Source organism: Vidua macroura, chromosome 4, assembly GCF_024509145.1.
Source record: "Vidua macroura isolate BioBank_ID:100142 chromosome 4, ASM2450914v1, whole genome shotgun sequence".
NCBI classification, from domain to species: Eukaryota; Metazoa; Chordata; class Aves; order Passeriformes; family Viduidae; genus Vidua; species Vidua macroura.
In genome coordinates, this window is record NC_071574.1 from 29,854,502 (window position 1) to 29,875,525 (window position 21,024).

Below are 21,024 nucleotides of genomic sequence, written 5' to 3' on the forward strand. Positions count from 1 at the left end.
CAGCTATATTTTTTTTTAGATTGGGTGGGTGGCCTCTTGGTCTCAAACAGAAATTCTTAGCTCCTGGCTTTCCTGGTACTTCCCCTATGGTAGCTCATGCTTCTTCTCCAGCCTAGATTTTAGGTCTTAGGGTCGATGCTTGAACGGGAGAAGTGCATTAGGATTTCTGATGTGTAGCTGTTCTGGGGAAAATGACACCTAAGCCTCAGCTGAGTGCCACAGCTGAGTTTGAGGACTTTGCTGTCTTATGCCCTCCTTGTCTTTGCTGTCCCCACCATGCCATGAGCACCAGCTCCCCTATTCCTAGCAGGCATTCTTGTCCCCATGCCCAGGAACCTCTGCAAGAATGCTGGATGGGATGGATCATTCCCTCTGTGGCAGGGGATACAGATGACCCTGCACCCTGGGAGCCAAGTGTGTCACCCGGTCAGGGGGAAGGAGGATTGCAGGATATGTCTGATTGGGAGCTCAGCTTGATGTCTGTGTGCCATAGGGACCAGTGCTGAGGAGCAGCACAGAGCCCAGGATCTCAGAGGTACTGCTGGAGGGGGAAAGGAATGTTTTCTTGTCTTGTGCTGCCCCCAGGCAGCCTGGCAGCCCCTTTCCCAGTGGTCCAAGCACACAAGAAAGGCGGATGTGCTGCACAGAAACTGTCTTGTATTTTGCTGTATTTGTGCAGGGTATATTTTAAGAGCAAGTGATACGCTGGAAAGAAGCTTTTTCCAATGTCAATTTCGGCATGCATGGCATGCAGCAACAGCCTCGTTTCACAGGACTTGTTCTGCCAAATCCATGGAGCTGATATATGACTTTGCTGAGTAAATACATCTGAAGGTCTCTGCAGTGCCTGCTTAAGCAATTCTGGTTCTGAAAAAATGCCCTTTCTTTTCAAGGAGCAGGAACACATTTCCACAGTAGCACTGGAAATATTGACACACTGCTCATGCCTCTCATTTTTTATCATCAAAGGCTGGGCGGTGGAAGCTTGTGAGCCATAAATGAAGCATGTGAGTAAGCATTATTTGTTTCATTTCCCTGTGTAAACAAGCAACAGCCAGTTTCTGGTGGAGGAATGAATTGTTTGACAATAGAGTGAGTGAGCAGAGCAGGCTGACCACTGTCAAAGCAAAGGCTGGGCATGAAAGTTAAGCAGATATGACTCAGAGACAAGTTTTAGGCATATAGTGCTGTTTTTGAAACGTTTTTGGTCGCATCTTTTTTTTTCTTCAGAAAAAAAAAAGCTCATCAATGGGAAAGGAGGCTGTTAAATAGGGCTGAGGAGGTCTGAACTGAGCTCCTCTCTTAGACTTTTCTGTGACCTTAGGAAAGCTGCTTAACTCCCACCCACAAAGCAGAGATGATCAGTTTCTGTGTTACAAAGCAGAATCAACCACAAACCTCACAACTTTATATTTGACTGTGTTAGACAGGACATGAAAGTACCTAAATGAGGAACCAATTGGGAAATAAATGCACTGATTTATTAAAACATAATATTGCAAAATTCCTTCCTTTGTTTTCAGGCACCAGTTGTTCCCTGGCCTTTTGCTGCTTGCTGCCATTACAAATTTGCTGACCACTGCCTGTAAATGGTCCACTGCTGCTTGTGGCAAAGGCCACAACACCCTCTGGATATCCTGATTCCTTTGTGGCTATTTTTTTCCCTTTAGCCTTCACAAAGAACAGACACAAACACATGCTGAAGAAACAGAGCTGCGTCTTAGGAGAAAACACAGCAGAGAAGTGAACCAATAGTGCAATAATGGGATGGGATGTGCTGAAGTGGTGAGCTGCCCTGCCATCAAATTGGAGATCCAGGAATCATCCAGACTTTCCAGCAGACTCAGGTAGCTGCAGCATGCTGGGCATCCCAGAAATGGCACTGCTGTTTTGGGACTGTGGCTCAGGGCTGTTTCCCTAGGATGGGTGCCACCTCTCCCATGCTCTTCAGAGCCTGTACTGCAAAGCCTGTGGGGTAAATCACGGTGATGATATTTTTCTCTGTCACTGCCAGGATGATCTCAGCTACTAGAGAACAATTGGAGAGGTGGAATCCTCCTCCAAGTCCTGAAGAACCAAGGTAGCAAGAAGCAGAGATCAAACCCTTGTACTTGCAGAGACCCTGAGTATTCCCTCCTGAGCCAGTCAGCTCCTCCCATGGCCAGGAGTAAGCAGTGTGGAGAAATGAGTCTGCTGTAAATTGCAGGTCCAGAAATGCCAATACCTTTGAAATACCCCAATTCCTTCCCAGTGCGCAAAGAGTAGTGCTCCCCTTACTGGGCCAGTGCTGAGAGGTGGAGCTCACCAGTCCATGAATGGCCCTCAAAATGCCTTTCACCTGAATTTCAGAAAAGGAGCACCTGAGTTACTTGAGGCACATGAGCAACAGGTATCCTGGGGAGAGAGGAAAAGGATTGGAAAGACCATTTTCTGCACTCCTTTTCCTCCTCAGCTACACTTTCTGGATGCATTTGGGCTGCCTTTTTGTAGCAGCACAGCTCCTGGATGACAGCAGTCCCATGGGACTTCTCAGGACTCCCACAGCAATAGGACCAGAGCAAAGGGGTTCCCCAGCCTACTGGGGTGCATTAGGCAGAGTGCTGCCAGCACATGCAGGGATGTAATCCTGCTCCTCTGCTCAGCACTACTGAGACACACCTGGAGTCCTGGATCCAGTGGTAGACTCCCCAGTACATGAGAGACAGGGACATACTGGAGAGAGTCCAGCAAGGAATTGATGATGATGAAGGGACTGGAGCATGCCTGACCAGAGCAGAAGCTGAGAGAGCAGGGACTGTTCAGCCTGGAGAAGAGAAGGCTCAGACAGGGGGAGTTTTTAAGTGTACTGGTAAGTACTGATGGAAAGAATGAAGGACGAGATGAAGAACACCAGCTGAAACTGTGAAATCCCATCGAGACTCAGGAACACAACTTCTGTATGTGTGTGCATACCGTGTGCATGTGCTGGTATGTGCGTCCTGTGTGTGCTGATGCAGTGTGCTGTGCTAAGAGCAGGGCTGTGAGTGTTGAATGCTTTGTGTTGTAAGTGTGGCTACACGCTGTGTGCCCAGTGCAGGTTTTGTGTGCGTTGTGTGCGTGTGTGTTGCGTTCAGTGTGGGATGGTGGCTCAGGGCTCTGTGTGGCCCCAGTTGGGGCTCAGTCCTGTGGGGGCCCCAAGGGGGAGCAGCTTCAGCCCCAGAGAGGTCACGGATGGGGTCAGAGGCATGTGGGAGATGGGGCATCTGACAGTTTATGGCGCAGACATGGGGGAATTTGGGGGTACCCAGGGGGGTTATAAGGCATGTGGGAGGTTGGGAAACCCTGTGAAAGTTATGGGCTATCCAGGAAAGCAATGTGACACCCAAAGGGTCAAGACACTGGGGAGAGGGCTGGGTACACATCCAGGAGATTGGTGGGCCTTGCTGGGAGGGTGGTGGTGATTATGGGGAACCCATGGGAGTTGTGAGACATCCAAGAAAGGGGAGAGGGCAGAGACACCCCAGGGGGCTATGGGTTTTCCCAGAAGGCTGGGAAAAAATAAATCCCAGGGATTTATAAGCACATGGGGGCCAAATACAGCTTGGATAGGGTTGGGGTCACCCAAGAAGCACAGGGGGCAGCCAGGGTGGGGTATATCGCAGGGTCCCGCCAGAAGCTGATGCTGGAGCCAAGGCCTCTGACACCTCCTTTATTGCCAGCACTAACAGAGCCCATGATGGGAGGGAGGATCCGCCCCGAGGGCCCACGGGGCCGCCATGCCAGGCCTCACTGTGGGGCCGTGTAGGTGCCCGCCAGGTGCACGGGCAGCCCGTCGCGGCAGGCCACGCGCACGTGCTGCTGCGCCTGGCGGGCGCGGTAGGCGCAGGGCGGCCGCGTGTCCCCGCCGCGCAGGCGGCACGCCGTGAGGCTCAGGGCGCTCGGGGTGCTGTGGAACCCCGTGGCGGGGTCGGGCGCCTGGGAGCAGGCGGCCACCAGGTCCGCGGCCGGGGCGTGCACGAAGGTGTTGGAGGGCTTGCACCTGCTCGGGGCCGTCACCCGCCGCCGTGCCAGCATGGTCTCGCAGTAGCGATGCGCCGCCAGCGTGGACGTCCGGGGGTTGTCCACGTGCTGCCGCAGGAACTTCTCGTAGCGGGTCTCGCCCGCCGCCCCTGCCAGTGCTGCCAGCACCAAGGTCATGCACAGCACCCAGCCCGCCATGGCCACCTAGGGAAGGTGGGGTTAGGGCCATCTGGACCTCTGGGCCCCCGACTGGAAATCCCACCCTGAGTGCTTGGTTATTCTACAGACTCCCCCTCCCAAATCCCTGGGTCCCAGACAAATCCCCTCCCAGTGCAGGGGGCTCATCTCTGGACAGCTGGGCTATCTGTGGATCTTGCCTGAATGCAGGGGTCCCCTAAAGTTATGCACTCCCCAGAAGCCTCAGTCCCCCATGGAACACCCCCTACCTGCTCCTCAGACCCCTGGCTCCCCTATAGATCCACCCCGTGCCCCCACACCCAGATGCCATAAACAGCCTCCCTTCCCCACTGGATGCTTGTTCCTCACAGAGCCCTCCCACAGACCTTCTGGTCCCCTATGCACCCTTCACCCGCACCTGTGTGCACGCCTCAGTTTCCCTTATGGGCTCAGGGTCTCCAGGATCCCTCCCACTCCTCTGCACCTCTTTTATACTGGCCCCAGCTGTGCCCAATGGGCAAGGATCCAGGAGGAGGGGCAGGGTAAAGAGCAAGGTCCAGTGGATGTCTGGGCGGAGCCAGGTGTCCAGGAGGCCCCGCTCACCCTCATGGCCGCCAAGGTCATTAGGTAGTCATTAACGAACCCGTGACCGTCTGCGTGCATCCCCTTGGGTGGCCCCTGCCCACTCTGGCCTTGGCCACCTGTCCCATGAAAAGCAGGATACCTGGGTCCTTTTGGGTGGCAGGGCAAGCTGTGTGGTTCCCTGGTGGGGGGGCAGGATGTCACCATCACCACTGGGGCAGCTGGCAGCTGTTCCTACAACTCTTGAAAGATACGGCACATCCACAGCTCTTCTGCAGTGCTAAGGGGCCTATGTGTTCCTTTTCCCCGTGTCCCCTTGCAGGCAAATTCATACTCCTGGGAAGTGCCAGGATGCATTTTTCCTCACTGCTACCTCCCATGCTGCTCCATTGATGCAGAGACAAGCAGAGAGCCAGGAACCAGCCTGAGCTCACCAAATACTCCTTTCCCTTGACCATCGTAATGGAGCCCCAAGGCAAGCATGTCCTCTCCAGAGGGAGAGGCATGCAGTGCCCAGGAGAGGCTGTCACGAGTGGGTGCAAGTGGTCTCCATCCTCCTCTTCAAAGACATCAGAGAGACTCTGATGGGAAGTGGCAAAGAGAGAATGAGGTCCTGGGCAGCACCTTTCCCTAAAGAGCTGTAACACTTCCAATACTGGCCACAGTGAAGGCGCAGAGGGTCCTGCCCTGGGCTCTGGTGGCATTTCTACAGCCTCTGAAGAAATCCTCCTCAAAGGTACACAGCCCCTACAGTGGGAACAGCTCAGGCACCTGGCCAAAACCTTGCAGACATGGAAGGTCAGCACAGTCTCCTGCTGACTCTCAATACCCTCCCTGCTCCTGGGCATGGAAGGAGGATGGGGACTCTCACCATGACCCCTCGGACACACTCTGCTTCCCACTGTCCTGGTGTGGGTGGAAAAGAGATGGCGCCCACAAGAGGAGGAACAAGCCTGGATGCTTGGCAGTGGGCTGTCTCTAGCGGGCATGGTGCAGGTACCTGTGCTGGATCCCATCCTACCTGGCAGAGCCTCAGGCATGTCCTCGCCAGAGGCTGCTCTGAGGCTCATTGGTGAGCCACAGCCTGTGGTCAGCTCTTGTTCCAAGGGGGTTCCAACTGCTTGGCGCTGTCCTGGGCACCGCTTCTCCATGAGCCATCCCTGCCCATGCAGGAGGGCTGAGTGAAGCCTCCTCCTGCCCTGTGCAGTGGGGAGAGGAGCCATCAGCCAGGGCATTTGGGGCAGCCCAGACCACCAACTTCTGGTTATTCCCTCGGTGCCCCAGGGCCTGGGAAAGCTGCCGATTTTAGGAGCTCTCTAAACATAGTTTAGAAAGGAGATGTTATTTATTCTGCACAGGATGCAAGGTGGCGGTTTGAGAAATCAAACACACCATGGGATAAAAAGTAATATCTTTTATACAGTAATATTTACATGAGCCCGCCTGTCTAATGCATATTCCTCATCTATCGATGTATATTTATTTGATTTATTTGTATGACGGTACTCTTACGTGATACTTGAAATACAAAGTTCTTCATTAAGCAACTTCCATTGAAGAAAATACTAGACGACATCAGTTTCGTTTACAAAAGGTGACGAGACTCAGCCTGGGGACAGGTAATTCAGCTTGAAGACATCAGAACGGGCGGGAGGCGGCACCTGCCTTTCGCCCGGGCGCAGTGGGTGCGGCGAAGGCCGCGCCTGTGCCTCTGCCCGTCCGCGCAGCGGCCCCGCCCGGCCAATCGCCACTTCCGGGCCGGCAGCGCCGGGCCGGGCGCTCCGCAGGGCTCCGGGCGGGGGCGCTCACGAGCACGGGCTGCGCCGAGCCTCCCCCCGCCCCCCCCGTGCCGTTGGTTCCGTCCCGCCGTGGTTCGTCCCGGGCGGGGCCGCCCCCGCTCCCGGCGCTGGAGGCGGCCCCGTTCTCGCAGGTCTCGCGCGAGCGCCGCTCTCGTATAATCTCGCGGGAGCGCGCGCGCCCCGCCCTTTCCGCGGCGCGGGCCGGACCATGGCGGTCGGGAAGAACAAGCGCCTCACCAAGGGCGGCAAGAAGGGCGCCAAGAAGAAAGTGTGAGCGCCGCCGGGGCGCGGGCGGGCGGGCGGTGCCCGGGGGCGCCGGGCGGGGCGCCGCGGAGGTGGGATGCCGGGGATGCGGGGCGGATGGCGGCCGCGGCCCGGCCGGAGCAGGGCCGATGCTGTCGTGGCGTCAGGCGGGCGGGCGTGGGCCCGGCGGGGCGGGAGCGGCGGCGGGCAGTCGGAGAGGAAGGTCTTACTGCAGCCCGGTGTGGCCTGAGAAAGTCGGTTAAAAAACCTTCTTCGTTTGATTTAAGGGTCGACCCTTTCTCCAAGAAGGACTGGTACGATGTCAAAGCACCGGCGATGTTCAATATCCGAAACATCGGGAAGACGCTTGTCACCAGGACTCAAGGAACTAGTGAGTAGTTGGGGTTGGGGCAGTACAGGGGATTGTGTTTGCTCCGTGTGCTAGCTCCAAGCGCTTAAAGAACTTGTTGCATGAAAGACTGCTGAAAAATGGGGTTTGCTTGTACTGTTACGAGCTTGGAAGCTTAAAAAGTTGGGTGATTTGAGTGGATTTTTTTTGAGTTGACCGAATTGTTCGCATAAATGAGCTTAGCTCATTTCATGCAGGAAGTTTGTATGCTGGGCTCTTGTTTGTACAAGAATGCCAAACCGTGGAAGGAAGGGCCTGAAGTTTCTAATGAGCTCTCCTTGTGATAACTTGGCAAGTTGGGAAAAGTTCAAGAAACATGCAGTAGTCCTGATTGTCACAGGGAGAGATGTGGGACAGTGCTACAGGAGACCTTAGTCCTAATAGGATTGTAACAACCAGCACATCAAGACGCTGAAATATCTGAAATTTAAAGGTTTTGGGTAAAAATTAGAGCCAGGATTGCTGACTTAATGGGAACACGGATGTATCACAGGAGGGTAAATTTGGTTTTATATCATCTGGCACACCTTAGAAAGAGGAGACCTCTGTTAGGAATGCAGAGGTAACCCTATTTTTGGAAGCTTATCCATGCAGAATGGCTAAATAGCTTTATGATACTCTGCTGGCTGCACTCAAAGTTAGGATGCTGATTGTTACTTCGAACATGTGAAACAAAAAAAAATGAGGGTCACTGCCAAACGAAGTATCAACCAGCTGGTGTTGTTAAAATGGTTGTTCGTTGGAGGAGGAGCTGTGAAATGATTGTACTGGGCCGTTCATTGCTGCTTCATCTCTGCTGAGCACTTGTGGCTTTTTATGTTTAGTTTTCTCATTACTGTTCATAATTTCCAAATACTCTGTAACCCATTTATGCTTGAAACAAACCAAATTATTACACGTGGTGGAATCTGCCGTGTGCTGCTGTTCATATCCCACACCTGATACTATTGCCTTGAAAGATTCCTCCCAAAGGGAGAAATTTCCAACCTTGCTGGCTCTGTGATCACCATTAGAAAACATCAGAGAAATTTCCAACCTTGTTGGCTCTGTGATCACCATTAGAAAACATCAGAGAACGGGATTCCAGCAGGAATTCAGTATCTGATTTGAAGAATGTGCTTCTAATGTTAATCTAAGGTGTTTTATTCTGTTCCATCTCCCAGAAATTGCCTCTGATGGGCTGAAGGGCCGCGTGTTTGAAGTGAGCCTGGCTGATCTGCAGAATGATGAGGTTGCCTTCCGCAAATTTAAACTGATCACTGAGGACGTTCAGGGCAAAAACTGTCTGACCAACTTCCATGGGATGGACCTCACACGGGACAAAATGTGCTCCATGGTCAAAAAATGGCAGGTGTGTAAGAAACAAGGTCTGGTCACTGCCGGTGCCTCAGGGAGGGAGGGAAGCGCTGGTGCCTGGCAAAGCCGCGTTTGAAGCAGCGTCAGACGGCGTGGGGCGTGTGGGGCTGGGCAGCCTGTGCTGCGTGGGTGGTAAATGTTCCGTGCTTCCTCTTTCAGACAATGATTGAAGCCCACGTGGATGTCAAAACCACAGATGGGTACCTGCTGCGCCTCTTCTGCGTGGGCTTCACCAAGAAGCGCAATAACCAAATCCGCAAGACCTCCTATGCCCAGCACCAGCAGGTCCGGCAGATCCGTAAGAAAATGATGGAGATCATGACCCGCGAGGTGCAGACCAATGACCTGAAGGAAGTTGTCAATAAGCTGTAAGCTTTGGCCGTGTTCTTTTTTTGTCCCCTACAGTTTAAATCCTTGTTTGGGGGTTGGTTGTTGCTGAGTGCCTGGGGAGTGCTGGTGCATCCCAGGCTGTTTGTCAGAGACCAGGCAAGGAGTCCCTCTTGTGGAAAAGACAACTGCCCTTTTCTGCAAATGGCTCCTCTTAGTGTCTGCATCCCATCTGACCTGAATCCGCTGTCACGTTTGCATAAATACAAAATCACTCTCCAGAAGATTTGTGGTTCACATTTCTACAGACTAAAGTTGTAATTCTGATCCACTTGGGCTGTGAATGCTCTGAGCTCTTCTGATAGAAGATTTTCTCAAAGTGGGCTGATTGCTTCCACAAGTTGGCAGATTTGCTCTCAGAGTGAGCACACTTGCACTATGTCCCTTCTAACATTGTAAGGGAGGTGTCATAGAATCTAAATGTACTTGAAGAAAATTGTCAGTGTGATGGTGTAAACTTTTGTAGAATATTTTGTATTGTTAAGGATGTTTTTTAAGCTGCAGAAGCAGGTGGAGTTTTTAGCATTGTGGTGCTCTGTGATTTCTCAGGATCCCAGACAGCATTGGCAAGGACATCGAGAAGGCCTGCCAGTCCATTTACCCTCTGCACGATGTCTATGTCCGCAAGGTGAAGATGCTCAAGAAGCCCAAGTTTGAATGTAAGTCTGTTCCTGCAGACATTTGGAGGAGGGTGTGGAAAGGAGGGAGTTTAAATGTGTTTGCTTTTGGATAAAAGATGTTACAGCAGCATCAGTGAGCTTTAGTAGTTGTAGAAGGGAAAGCATGTCCTTGTCCCGATGTGTGGCTTCCAGGATTGAAAGCCAAGCAGTGAGTGTCCAGTGTGGAGCTTCTTGAATTCTCGCCTGGAACTGCTGCTGAATGTTTAAAAGCTTTGCTTTGGGAATGAATGATGACAAAATGTTTCGGTCCCAGATGATGTGGAATGATTCCATTTCACCAATTTCTGACATTCCCGTGTAATGCAGCAGTAGGTTCTTGAGTCCAGATCCTTTTAGGAGAAGGTGTCATTTGTAGTTTCGTTACATAGCCTTATTTCACTGCTTGCTTCTGTCTGTCACTGCAGCAGCATCTTTGTGCATGAGCTGTCTGCAGTGGACTTAGTCCTACCTACAGAAAATGTTCTGGTGGTTTCATTTCTGTGTCGTGAATAATTGAGTAATTTAAAACTGTTCAAACAGGTCTATCTCTCACTGTTTCTGTCTCTGCTTCTTTTTAGTGGGCAAGCTGATGGAGCTGCATGGTGAAGGTGGTGGTGCTGGAAAGCCCTCTGGGGATGAGGCAGGCACCAAGGTAGAACGAGCTGATGGATATGAGCCGCCTGTGCAAGAGTCTGTGTGAAACTAAAAATTGGTGGAAAATAAAAGGTTTTAATATACAGAACTAATGCTTGGTTGCCTGTATTGCTGCTGGACAATATTGGTACTGGATGTGTGGATGAGTTTTCGAAAAGGTAAACCTATGGCCTTGGTTTAAAAAAATTAAATAAAAGAAGTACACATGTACTTCTCCAATTGTGTTGTGGAGATGGGTGGAAGAAGGTGGGATGTCCTTTCTGTGGATTCTCTCTGATGGCTTTACCCAGTAATTTTAGTCCTCACCAAAAAAAAAACTTGTGTATGTGTGCAGAGATTGTATTGGTGAGAGGTGCCTCACAGAGTACAGCGAAGGCAGAAATTGCACAGGGAAATCTGTGTCAGAATTTGGTACTACTGGGAAGTGTTACAGTTTTATCCACATGACTTGCTTCAGAATAATGTGCATATGTTTAAATTTCATGGTCAACCTCTCATGGGATAGGTGTGGTCTCTGGTAGTCAGAAGGTGTTTGAAGGTGCTGAAGTTGTAATTACGATGATGGAAGCAGTGTTAATTTTGAGCATTGCAGAAAAATCCAAAATGTGCTCGAGCACTGGAGTTGGGTGTTGGATTTTAACCTGTCAGAACTGAGGGATGACTGTAATGGAAAACCTGTAGGACTTCAGGGGAAAAAAAGTCTGTAAAGAGGCAATGGTGTGTATTCTGAAAACAAAGCACTTAAATGTTTTGCTGAGTAATATTAAGACTGATTTTCATTATCTAACAGCGTTTTTGCTTCTTGTTCAACTTACGTTGGCTTTTTTTTAGGCTAAAATGAGTTTTGTGCGCTATCAATGTGTTTTGTTTAGGCCAACAAACCTAAACTTAGTCCTATTAAATTGTTGGTAAGTTAATGATTTAAAACTGAGAGCAAAATGCGGAATTCTGAGAGTGGTGGCTCTTGCAATTGGTTGTCACAGAGCTTTGGACATGAAATAAAGGAAAATAGTGAAAATACTACTGTTCCTACAAAGCTACTGGAGGAGAGGGGCCCTGCTACCCATGATGGCTGTACTGTTCCCTGTCAGGGATTTTTACATTTTCCTGGTTGATAATGCTGGTTTGGACCAAGTAATAGGCAAAATGAGAAGATTGCTTTTGAACTTACTTCAGAATGCTGCAGGTGATGTAATTTTGTCTTGTGATTCCAAGTTACAATTTTAATACGTTCTGTTTTTTCCACTTTGTGTACTGGAAAGAAGAGTAGCGAGTGCTCAACACGGCGCCTTGGAACAGGGGGAAGGAATCATGTTGCTTTGCTCTTTCCATCTGTACGGCTGAGGCAGGTGCCACCTGCCTCCAGGAATCCCAGACAGGCACATATTTGAAGCTGTAGGTTTTGTTACTTGCATATCTGAGGACTGTATGTTGCCAAAGGGTTAGTCCAAGAGGAGTGGGGGAGAAAACAAGAACTTGGGATTTTTTCAGGCTTTTAAATGTATTGTTTGGAACAGTGCATTGCCACGTAGGTGTTCTGGGTAAATGCACGCTTTGTAATGTGATTTCAGGTGGGGGGAAAGCAGGAAGGAAAATACTGTGCATCATTCTCTGTATTCTCTCATTTAATACCAGCTGAAAAATCATGGAGCATGACAGCAGCAATCAGCAGAGCACACCTAAATTACGTGCAGGATCAGCCTGTGTCTTCCTCACGACGTTGTCACAGTGAGAACCACTGCGCGTGTGACACCCTGTGGTGACAGCTGCTTGCTGCAGGTAGCAAAATGCAAAAGGTTCTGTAGGTGGTGAGTGTGAGGCACACCCAAGTGCAAAGGCTTGAATAACCTGTTAAAATCATCCAGGTTCTCTGAGGGGTTTGGACTGCTTGTCTGGGGGTGGGGTGTTACTTTGCAGAATGAGATCTCTCAAACTGTCAAGTGGAAAGCTCAGCTTTCCATAGCATAAGACAATTAAAATGCCACCATGACTTAATTATAAAAATTTTATTGGTTAAATACATTCTTAATTTACAGAGGTACCATAACAAACTTACTGGACTTAACAAAGGTTTAGTTAGGATACTGTTCATTGTACACAGAACCAAGATACCTTCCTGAAGATATTTCTAGAGGATGGGTCAAACAAAATATTTTGGTAAGTGAGGCTTTTATTCTAATACATGGAGATCTAGCTGGATTAAGGTTACAGCTGGAATTTGCTACTACATTGCAGTTAAGATTTGCACTTCACCTCATCCTCGGCTTTTTTGTACACCTTAGGAATGTCATGTGATCGGTCTTACGGTGGTGGTATTGGGCACTGTCTTCGGAAAATCCTGCCCTGTAAAAGCCGAGCATCTATCTCCCTTGCTTGAGCGTTCACAGAGACGCCGTGTCAGCTGCCTGCAGCCATGCGAGCAGCCCTTAGATGGCACTCGGTGCTCTGAGTAAAAGGCCTTGCTGCTACTCCTGCCCTGCCCCACAGAGAGGAGATTACATACAGCAGAGTGGTCTTGTCAATGAACAGGCACTGACTTTAAACATTCAGTGAAGTTACAAAAAACAACTGGTCAAGACACAGTTATAAAAATGGAAAAGAGGAAATTGAAAAAAAATATAAAAAAATCAGTTCTACTTTTGAGAATTGTATCAAAACATTAGAAAACTGCCAGACAAACAGTAAGTAAACATCATACACTTCAGCCTCATCTACCACCACACTGATGTGGTATGTCTTTGAAGGATCTGGCTATTCCTTGGATTTCTTTAGGAGATAACTGTTTTTTTTTTTTTTGAATAAAGAACCTTTAGAATCTCCTAACAGGAAAACTTAAGAGAGCGGGAAGGATTGTCCTTGGCTGTGGACTTCCACATGATTCCACAGGAGTTCTGGACAGGCTTGCTGGGGCTGCTAAAACTGAGTAACAGCTGTAGCCATTGTTGCATTTCCAACCTTCTAGAACAGCACGTACTTCAGCATTTTGCTTATCATGTTAATCCCTAATGGCAGTAGAAGTCCAGTTCCTCAGCTCATTAAAACTTTGTGTGGTCTTCATCCCCCCAGTTGTGTGAAGGGTACTGGTGTAGTTCAAACACAGCAGAACACAAAGTGGGGCCTGTGTCTGTCTGTGCAAGTTCCACGGCCTGGCAGTGACTGCTGGGTGGATGGTGCTGAGACACTCATGTCTGCACTGCAGGTCCCTCAGGCTTGCTTCAGGTGAACTCCAGTCTGCCCCTGGGACTAGATGCCCATTCCTTGCTGTTACAAAAAAGAACTGACTACCAGAAATTCCTATAATCTGAAACTACCTCAATCACATCCATCTTAGTTGGTCAGTTAAGCTACACTGCTGCTTTTTACCAAGTGCCTTGGTTAGAGCTGTTTGGAGTAACCTCTTGCCAGGCATGTTTTCCTTACGGCCTCGACAGACCATTTATAAGGATTCTCAGTGTATCTGGTATGTGGCAACAAACTGGAAACTAATCCCATGTCTGCTGAGAACTAAACCCAAGGCTGTGTAATATCCTTCATGTTAAGAATAGGAATAGTGTTACTGAAGTATGTTCCAGTGCTTGAGTGACAAATAAAATGCATACTGGGTGAACACTGGCTTTCCACTTCCACGAGGGGAGTGGAGGGGCAAATAGTTAGAATAGTGCAGCTATTCCATGGCTGGATCTGAGAAAGTTCAATCAACAGTCTGTTGCTAACTTCAGCTAGGAAAGAAGGGTATGATGGTGCTCCAAGAACAGTGGGCAGTAGGAAAAAACGAAACCTGTACTTGCAAAGTATTTTGAGGAAAGCAAGGAAGGTCTAAGATGAGTCATACCAATGTAAACAGAATTAAGAGGCAAAATACTCACAAATTTTACTTTTGTGATCTTGCTGTATGAGCAGCTTGGGCTAAGAATAGAAGGATACTACACAAGGATTTATTTCTCCATTTCCCCTCTTACCAGTATTAGATTAATACCTTTCTACTTAGAAATACCAGTTATTTTTCTTATCCTCTAAATCATAAAACAAGTGGATTCTACTGCTAATGTGGAACTCAAGCAGTAATGAAACCTGAATATCAAACTTCATCTACATACTGAGTGCTGTAATTATATATTAAAACAATTTTTAAAGTTTGGATCTTAAGAAGTTCAAAGAAGGCCAAAGCAGCTTATGTTATGCAGACTTTGTGCATGAGAAATATAATACCAGAGAGTAAACATACTAGAATGCTATATAAGTTAAAATGGTGTTGCACCACAGTATTTCCCTAGTTGGAAATGGCTAAAAAGCCTGCTTGTTTTGCTCTCTGAGCATTCATGAAACATGATTACATACACTGTCACAAAAGACTCAAATTTTCTTATCTGACTTCAAGATACTACTATGACTGTCTAGAAAAAGTAGTGCAAAACATTGATAATCAACACTTGTTGATGTCTTTGCTGTGCCTTTAGGGTAGAAAACATTCTCTCCCACACGCAGGGAGTAGTAGAAAGGCAACACTTCATGGTGTTTTTAAAATCTGAACAAAGTTCTTGGGAAATATCCCCGACTTTCCTAGTATCTCTCCACTCATCCAGTCCTCATCTACAGATTCCAGCTCTGTTATCATGTCACCTGCCTGTAAGAGAAGCAGTAACGTGAGTCAGTACAGCTTACTGTGCAATCTTAATGAGCAATGTTAATGCATGCAGAGCTCATTCTATTTAGAAACAATATCAATCAAAGAGAAGAGGAGTAAGATGTGGCCAGTCTCTTCTCTTGGTTACATCTCTTGGAGATAGTTTGCCAAACCAGCTGAAGCTTCTTTTAGGCTAAATACTTGTCTGTACTGAAAAAACACCACCTTTGGAGGGACAGAAGAGCACTGCTGGATAACTTCTCACATTGCTTTGCCTCTCCAGGTATGTTAAGAGCTGGCTCATGGGCCCCCTGCTTTAGTGCTTATTTGTGTGTGCTTCCAGGGTTTGTTTTCTTAAAACACTGGAAAGATTTTTTTTTTTTTAATTTAGTCCCAGTATTTTCTAGCACTTGGAAACTTTCCCAAAAAGAAGAAAATCAATCTAAAAGCTCAGTATGGCCATTTAAATTGCAGGTCCTGTGTTTGGTCCTGGTTCTTGTTCTCACTGTCCCATGCCACACCCTTCATCTGAAGTACTGGCCTTTCTTTCAGCACCTCTATTCCCCTTTTCTGCTTTAAAGAATCATCTATCCTTTCAGCATTGCAAGCTGCTAATGCTGCAACTATTTTGCTAGTTTTAGAAGAGAAAATACTGTGTGTTTCAGCTCCTATTAAAGTCTACTGTTTCTCAGAAATTTGCTTTTGAGAACATGGTTACCTAAATCATGACTTTGAATATCAAGGGTACTCTGTTTCTTGTTCATGCTTAATATGATCTGGACATACAGCATGTATTTAATTTTTCCCTTGTTCCCATGGTAACTCTGAATTGTGTTGCCAGTTCAAGATTTTGCTGTACTAGGTTTCCCTTAGAGGCCTGGCTGCTGTAGTATTGGCACTCTCACCATCACCTCCTACTCAAGAGTTTTCTTTCTAGTCCAAAGAGAGGCTCCCTTGACCATATCAACCAATCAAGAACTGAATGTACTGCAAAATAAGGTTTGTTTATCTTTTCAGTGTCAGTCTTTAATGAAGATTTTTGCTGATAGGTAACAGGACTGATAAGGGAAAAGAGAAACCACTTAGCAAATGTGTTAATACCTCTGAGCTCATCCTTCTTGTCTAAAGCCTACATTCACAGGGGATGAACCTTATTTTTTAGCACTCCGTAGGGGCATGAGACCTCTTGAAAATTGGTCTAAGAGAGGTACTTACTTTGAAGGAAAGCTCATCTTCATTTTCTCCATGAAAATCATAAAGAGCTTTGGCTTTTCCTTTCTTCCCTCCTCCAGGCTGTGACAGCTCTATCCTGGCTACAGAACGTGGACAAGAGAAGTTACTTGCATGGGAGTGAAATAAATCTCTGTTTCTGGAGAAGATTCCTGTCATTCTCATGTTTTCTCCGTGTTATTGTGCTACAAGTTGTCCAAATGTTATTGCTGCTGCTGTACCAAATTCACTGTCCTACTGGAACAAAAAAACTCTACTGCCACCAGTTCATTTTTTAGTATTAAACAGTCTCACAGTTCTGCTTCTAAGCAGACTAAATTTAAAACTCACTTAACTTGAACTTCCCAATGGTGACACATAATAAATGCTGACTTTCCCTCTTTCTGCTCTAAGATGAAGCAGCATCAATACTCCTGAATTATTCCTTAAAGGTGGCTCAATGGCCCTGTTTTGCCTGTGCCCAAACCACACTGGAAAACATTCCAGAGTCTGTGTAACCTCAGAGATTACTTACTGACTAGAACATTATACTGCTATTATTAGAGAAGTTGGTTCAAAAGTTAAGTTTAGCTTTAGAATACTGAAGGCTCTGGTGGTGTGTGAGTTGTTCATGCAGTTGATGTCATGCTCTCACACAGCTGTCATGACTGGCACAATCCAAGGAACAATAAATTGCCATCTAGTAGGAGCACTGTACCTGAGCAGGTCTGAACAAAAACTGCTGGGAAAATCCCTTCCTTTCCATTCAGTCTTCCTCTATACCACTCCAAATCTACTTGTTCCAGTATTTGGATGTAGTCTCCCTTTTTGAAGGACAGATCATCTTTGGTTTCTGCTGTAAAATCATGAAGCGCTTCACACCACTCTAGTGAGCGTCTGTTGCTCTATTCAAGTTAACAGAAGAGATGCATTAATTTTAGAAGTGTGAATGGAGCCCAAAAACTGACGGATGCTGCTGAAAGCAGCTGTACAACACATGGCTGTCCTGACACCCTCCCAATACAACAGTGCTGCTGCAGATGTAGACTAGAATGGCATTTCAGCAATTACCACCACAGAATTTCATCTAGGCTCAGCCACATTCCTTTTTATCTCTGGTGGCAGGGGAAAGGATTAATAAATTCAAAATTAGATCACTTCAACAATACTTAAAATAGACCTAACAAAAATTTCCTTCAGCACAAAGGATAAAAATTTACCAATGTTAATTTGTCAGAAGCTCTGAATTCTATCAGCCTAGGCCACATGTCAGAATTGAGGCTGTGACAATGCAGCATTGTGTGTTGTGGGAGTGGTGTCACATTCTGCAGTTACTCTCACATTATAATAGTCTCTGTAAATCTATACATAAATTTGGGCCCTCACCTATAAAGTTTTATTACCTGAGGAAGGGAACATGAAACCTCCACCTTATTCTTCAGCGCTGTTTCTGTACCTATGTAAGTAAAGCACAACTTAAGAACAGGAGCAGTGTCTATTCAGAATGTTACTAATGACAGAGATTTTAGATATTTGAAGTCATTATTAAGAATAGCTTCTTAAGAAGTCCTACTGTTAATTTTGAGGTGTTTTTATCAGCCTTCCCTCTCTTTTTACCTCCTTTCTGCAATCACTGTCCTTTGGAATTTTCTCCTATATGCTGCCTATTTGCTTTGAGTACAAACCCATGCTCTTGAAGATTTTTGCAAACATATTCATACCTGTTCCAGGTAGGTCTTCAATAACTTCCACAAAGTTCAAGGGGAAAATTCCAGACGTGCCTCTGAGCTCTCCTTTGGCCCACTCTTCATTTACATATTCTTTCAGGATAATAGTTTCACCTTCTGAAAAACTGAGCTCATCTTTCTGATCTCCAATGTATTCAAATCGTGCTATACACCTTGGACCTCTGCACAAACAAAAGAGAAAATTATTTTGCTTCTTTATTATTACTGTCTACTCAATAATCAGATAGCATTGTGTGCAATATATGGATTGATATTTTAATTAAAATGATAAAAAAATGCACTGAAGATAGGACAGGTGGACAATTGGGGGGCTAGCCCTGGTTCTTGTCTCTGCTTTCTGAGGAGAGTGAGTACAGAGTCTGGAGAAGCCAGATGCAATTTCTGCATCCCATTTGCTGGCTGTTGCAGTATTTTGAAAAGACCCTATTTCCCTTCCAAGCAACAATTAACCCCCTTGTTTCTTGGTCACCTGTCCAATTTAATACCTTTGCCTATATCCAAGCAAGTGTCCTGATACACTTTTGTTAAGAGTTTGATTATTTTTCAAGCTAGCATCCCATTAAGATGCACTCAAACATGGGTGGGGGGTGAGTGCTGTGTATTTGTCCCAAATACATGGAGGTTTCATAGGAAGAAGCTAGTTTTTATCTACTTTAAAATACTTTATTCTGTAAAATCCATCCCTATAATCTTATAGGGAAAAAAGCTTATCTATCAAAGAAAGAAACTTCAATGCATCTGATAAATTTTATATACTTTGGCACAGCACTGAAAAAAATCCTAATTATTTTTCCCCCTGACTTAAATCAATTTCATTATTTAAGAACCTAGTAAATTAAATTTAAGAAATTAACCTAAGAAAATATTGGTTTATCAGAAATGCCATGCTGTAAAAAAAACATTAATTTAATTAAAAAGTTTGAATTCTTTCTATATATTCATAGCACACAAACAAAGTAAGTAGCTTGATTCCCACCCCTGTCCCCCACTCAGTATCTTTGCAAAGATGTTTCTTTCAGGACAGAGCTAGAACTTTCTGTTTCTTTCTTAGCTGCAGAAGCAACTTTTTAAAATAAAGTTGTGTTCCTGACAAACCAAGCTTCACCTAAAGAAGAACTGTATGATCCCATTGACACTAGTTGCTCCTGCCTCTTCATGAATTTGCTTTAATTCCTGGAATGAATGATTACAAAATCCAATAAACATCACTGAGAAATAAGCAACATGAAAAATCATTTATTGCCTACAAATATTAATACAAGTTGTTTGAAATTCAGAAATGAAAGTGCTGGCAATTTATTTGATCACTTGTGGGGAACTTTGGATTTACCCATACATCTGCACACCTTAGAGACAGAGAGATTTCTCTGCTTAAAGTACCTCTATATTCTGTTCCACTGTATCTTTCACATGAGTAGGAGCCCTACCATGTTCAGTCTTGTGAGGACAATGGAAGAAAGCAGCAAGGTCAGGAGCAAAAAGAGGAGTGTACAGTGCTGCTGAAGTTAATTAGATTGGTTCATGGTTTCTGGAACCAGTTTTCATGAAAGTAAGGTTTTAGGCTTTTTTTACCTAAATATGAGTCTTAATAAAGCATCATAAACATTCAGGTTTTTAAAACATATAATTTGATTTTTACAATGTATTTTGGTGAATAAATTGTTAACCCTATTAACTTCAGCGCAGAGAGCCCCTGCTTCAAAGTTAGTATTTCTTTTTCATTCCTCGTAAATCAACATGAGAAAGCAAATAAGATTCATCTGACTCACTTGATACATCGTGATGAAGAGGGTATTTTTTTCTTATTGGTTTCTTCTGGGACATCAATCTAATAAGACAGTAAAATAAATTATATTTTCCATTACAAGCTCATGGCAACTAACCACAATAAACCTGAAACTGCTTAAAACAATCTGTTTTTCAGATGTGTGACACTCTGTAATCCCTGGCATGCTCTGATATATGACCACATTAATGTACATTTCTGCCTGTTTTCACATTTTTTAATCTTATGCAAACAAGGAGCAATATTTAATGTTTTGTTTTATGAAGCTGGTTTATTGTTTCTACTTGCAGCATGAGAGACTGACAGAATATGTGACTAGATGCTACTACATGTTGTTGAATTTAGATCCCAATTCTCAACTGGTAATTGCTCTCAATTATTTACTAGCACAGTATACCACAACAGACAAAACTACTGTTTACACTTATCCCTTCTGTGCTTCGGTAGCCAACTGCTCTCCAAACAAAAACACATCTCACAAATCTCACTTGAATTGGAGAAATACAACTTAAAGAATCAATACACAGGTACATCAAAAACCCAACATTCAAGTCCTTTATCACAGGAGGATTTCAACTGTATTTTTGGTGTGACATGAAGGATGATCTGTGAGATGTACAGGACTATGAGCTCAGAGGTCCTGGTGAGGAGCTTTGGGTTACAGCTCACTATTATACCAGCCAGTTCCCATAAAATCAACAGGAATGTTTCATTAGCTTGTGTGAAGCACTGGAGGGAATCACAATGCCTTTTAGGACAAATAAACCCTGCATTGCTCTTGCTGAATGAGCTGGTATCTGTGGTGCTCTGAAGGTTCCATGGAAAGCCATAACTATGTATTATTATTAGGTGTCCAGATCCAAACTACTACCCAGCTCAAAACACATTGTATGTATTGTATGGAGACTTTGTATCAAGATGAAATCTGACATGAATTAACAGGAGAATTCACTCAAGTAAATTAGCCTCATGTACTGCACTCTTTTTTCTTTTTAAAACAACTCCAAATTCTCAAACAAAAGATTTTTGCCTTCAAAGGATAATCATCTTGTAAAACTAAAACAGAAATGCATCTTCCCTAGCTTTTATGAAGTTGTATCTGTCTGTATCAATGCTGAATTTGACCCCAAATACTCACTCCACTGCTTTAACATAAAATCTTTTCTTTATTAGCTATCAGCAGAAGCAAGAGCTTTTAAATGGAACTGTTGGTCTGTGCAGAAGTAGCCAATCAATTTAGCTAACAAATCTTTCTTGTGAAAGTGAATCAAGCATGGTTCCATTACTACTAACTATGGGCTTAGTTTTTATTCTTCAGCAGTTCTCAGATCTTAACATTTTTCTCCAATACCACCACTACAAACTCATCAGACACCCTACCCTCTCTGATGC

At 45.7% G+C, this 21,024-nt stretch overlaps 4 protein-coding genes and 1 non-coding gene across 10 annotated transcripts in view; 2 read left to right on the top strand and 3 right to left on the bottom strand.

Moving 5' to 3' along the window:
* Positions 1-3,674: 3,674 nt before the first annotated feature.
* On the bottom strand, positions 3,675-4,740 carry LOC128806362 (ribonuclease CL2-like). 2 transcript variants are annotated; one of them, XM_053975867.1, is made up of 2 exons: positions 4,661-4,740; positions 3,675-4,203 (listed from the first exon to the last, which is right to left on the bottom strand). In XM_053975867.1, the coding sequence occupies exon 2, from the start codon at positions 4,195-4,197 to the stop codon at positions 3,766-3,768; it is 432 nt and encodes a 143-aa protein (XP_053831842.1). In that variant the 5' UTR covers positions 4,198-4,203; positions 4,661-4,740; the 3' UTR covers positions 3,675-3,765. The 2 variants fall into 2 exon arrangements, with proteins under 2 accessions (XP_053831842.1, XP_053831840.1); XM_053975865.1 differs by having other exon boundaries at positions 4,595-4,678.
* A 96-nt stretch (positions 4,741-4,836) lies between these two features.
* LOC128806361 (uncharacterized) lies at positions 4,837-6,476 on the bottom strand. The gene is made up of 2 exons (XM_053975864.1): positions 6,271-6,476; positions 4,837-5,957 (listed from the first exon to the last, which is right to left on the bottom strand). The coding sequence occupies exon 2, from the start codon at positions 5,907-5,909 to the stop codon at positions 4,965-4,967; it is 945 nt and encodes a 314-aa protein (XP_053831839.1). The 5' UTR covers positions 5,910-5,957; positions 6,271-6,476; the 3' UTR covers positions 4,837-4,964.
* Positions 6,477-6,718: 242 nt separating this feature from the next.
* RPS3A (ribosomal protein S3A) lies at positions 6,719-10,353 on the top strand. Its single transcript, XM_053976398.1, has 6 exons — positions 6,719-6,827; positions 7,088-7,191; positions 8,373-8,560; positions 8,725-8,933; positions 9,502-9,611; positions 10,190-10,353. Exons 1-6 carry the CDS (start codon positions 6,766-6,768, stop codon positions 10,309-10,311), a joined length of 795 nt encoding a protein of 264 aa, XP_053832373.1. The 5' UTR covers positions 6,719-6,765; the 3' UTR covers positions 10,312-10,353.
* Positions 9,855-9,924, top strand: LOC128806996 (small nucleolar RNA SNORD73). The gene has a single exon (XR_008437011.1). It is a non-coding gene; the product is annotated as a small nucleolar RNA SNORD73 (small nucleolar RNA).
* A 1,903-nt stretch (positions 10,354-12,256) lies between the features above and the next one.
* SH3D19 (SH3 domain containing 19) overlaps positions 12,257-21,024 on the bottom strand; it is an 81,553-nt gene continuing 72,785 nt past the window's right edge. For all 5 annotated transcript variants that reach the window (XM_053976199.1, XM_053976196.1, XM_053976197.1 and 2 more), the window contains 6 exons: positions 19,616-19,674; positions 17,820-18,007; positions 17,502-17,554; positions 16,817-17,003; positions 16,105-16,202; positions 12,257-14,889 (listed from right to left, as the gene is read on the bottom strand). In XM_053976199.1, the coding sequence (XP_053832174.1) occupies positions 14,773-14,889; positions 16,105-16,202; positions 16,817-17,003; positions 17,502-17,554; positions 17,820-18,007; positions 19,616-19,674 (702 nt within the window). In that variant the 3' untranslated portion in view covers positions 12,257-14,772. The remainder of the gene's footprint in view (positions 14,890-16,104; positions 16,203-16,816; positions 17,004-17,501; positions 17,555-17,819; positions 18,008-19,615; positions 19,675-21,024) is intronic.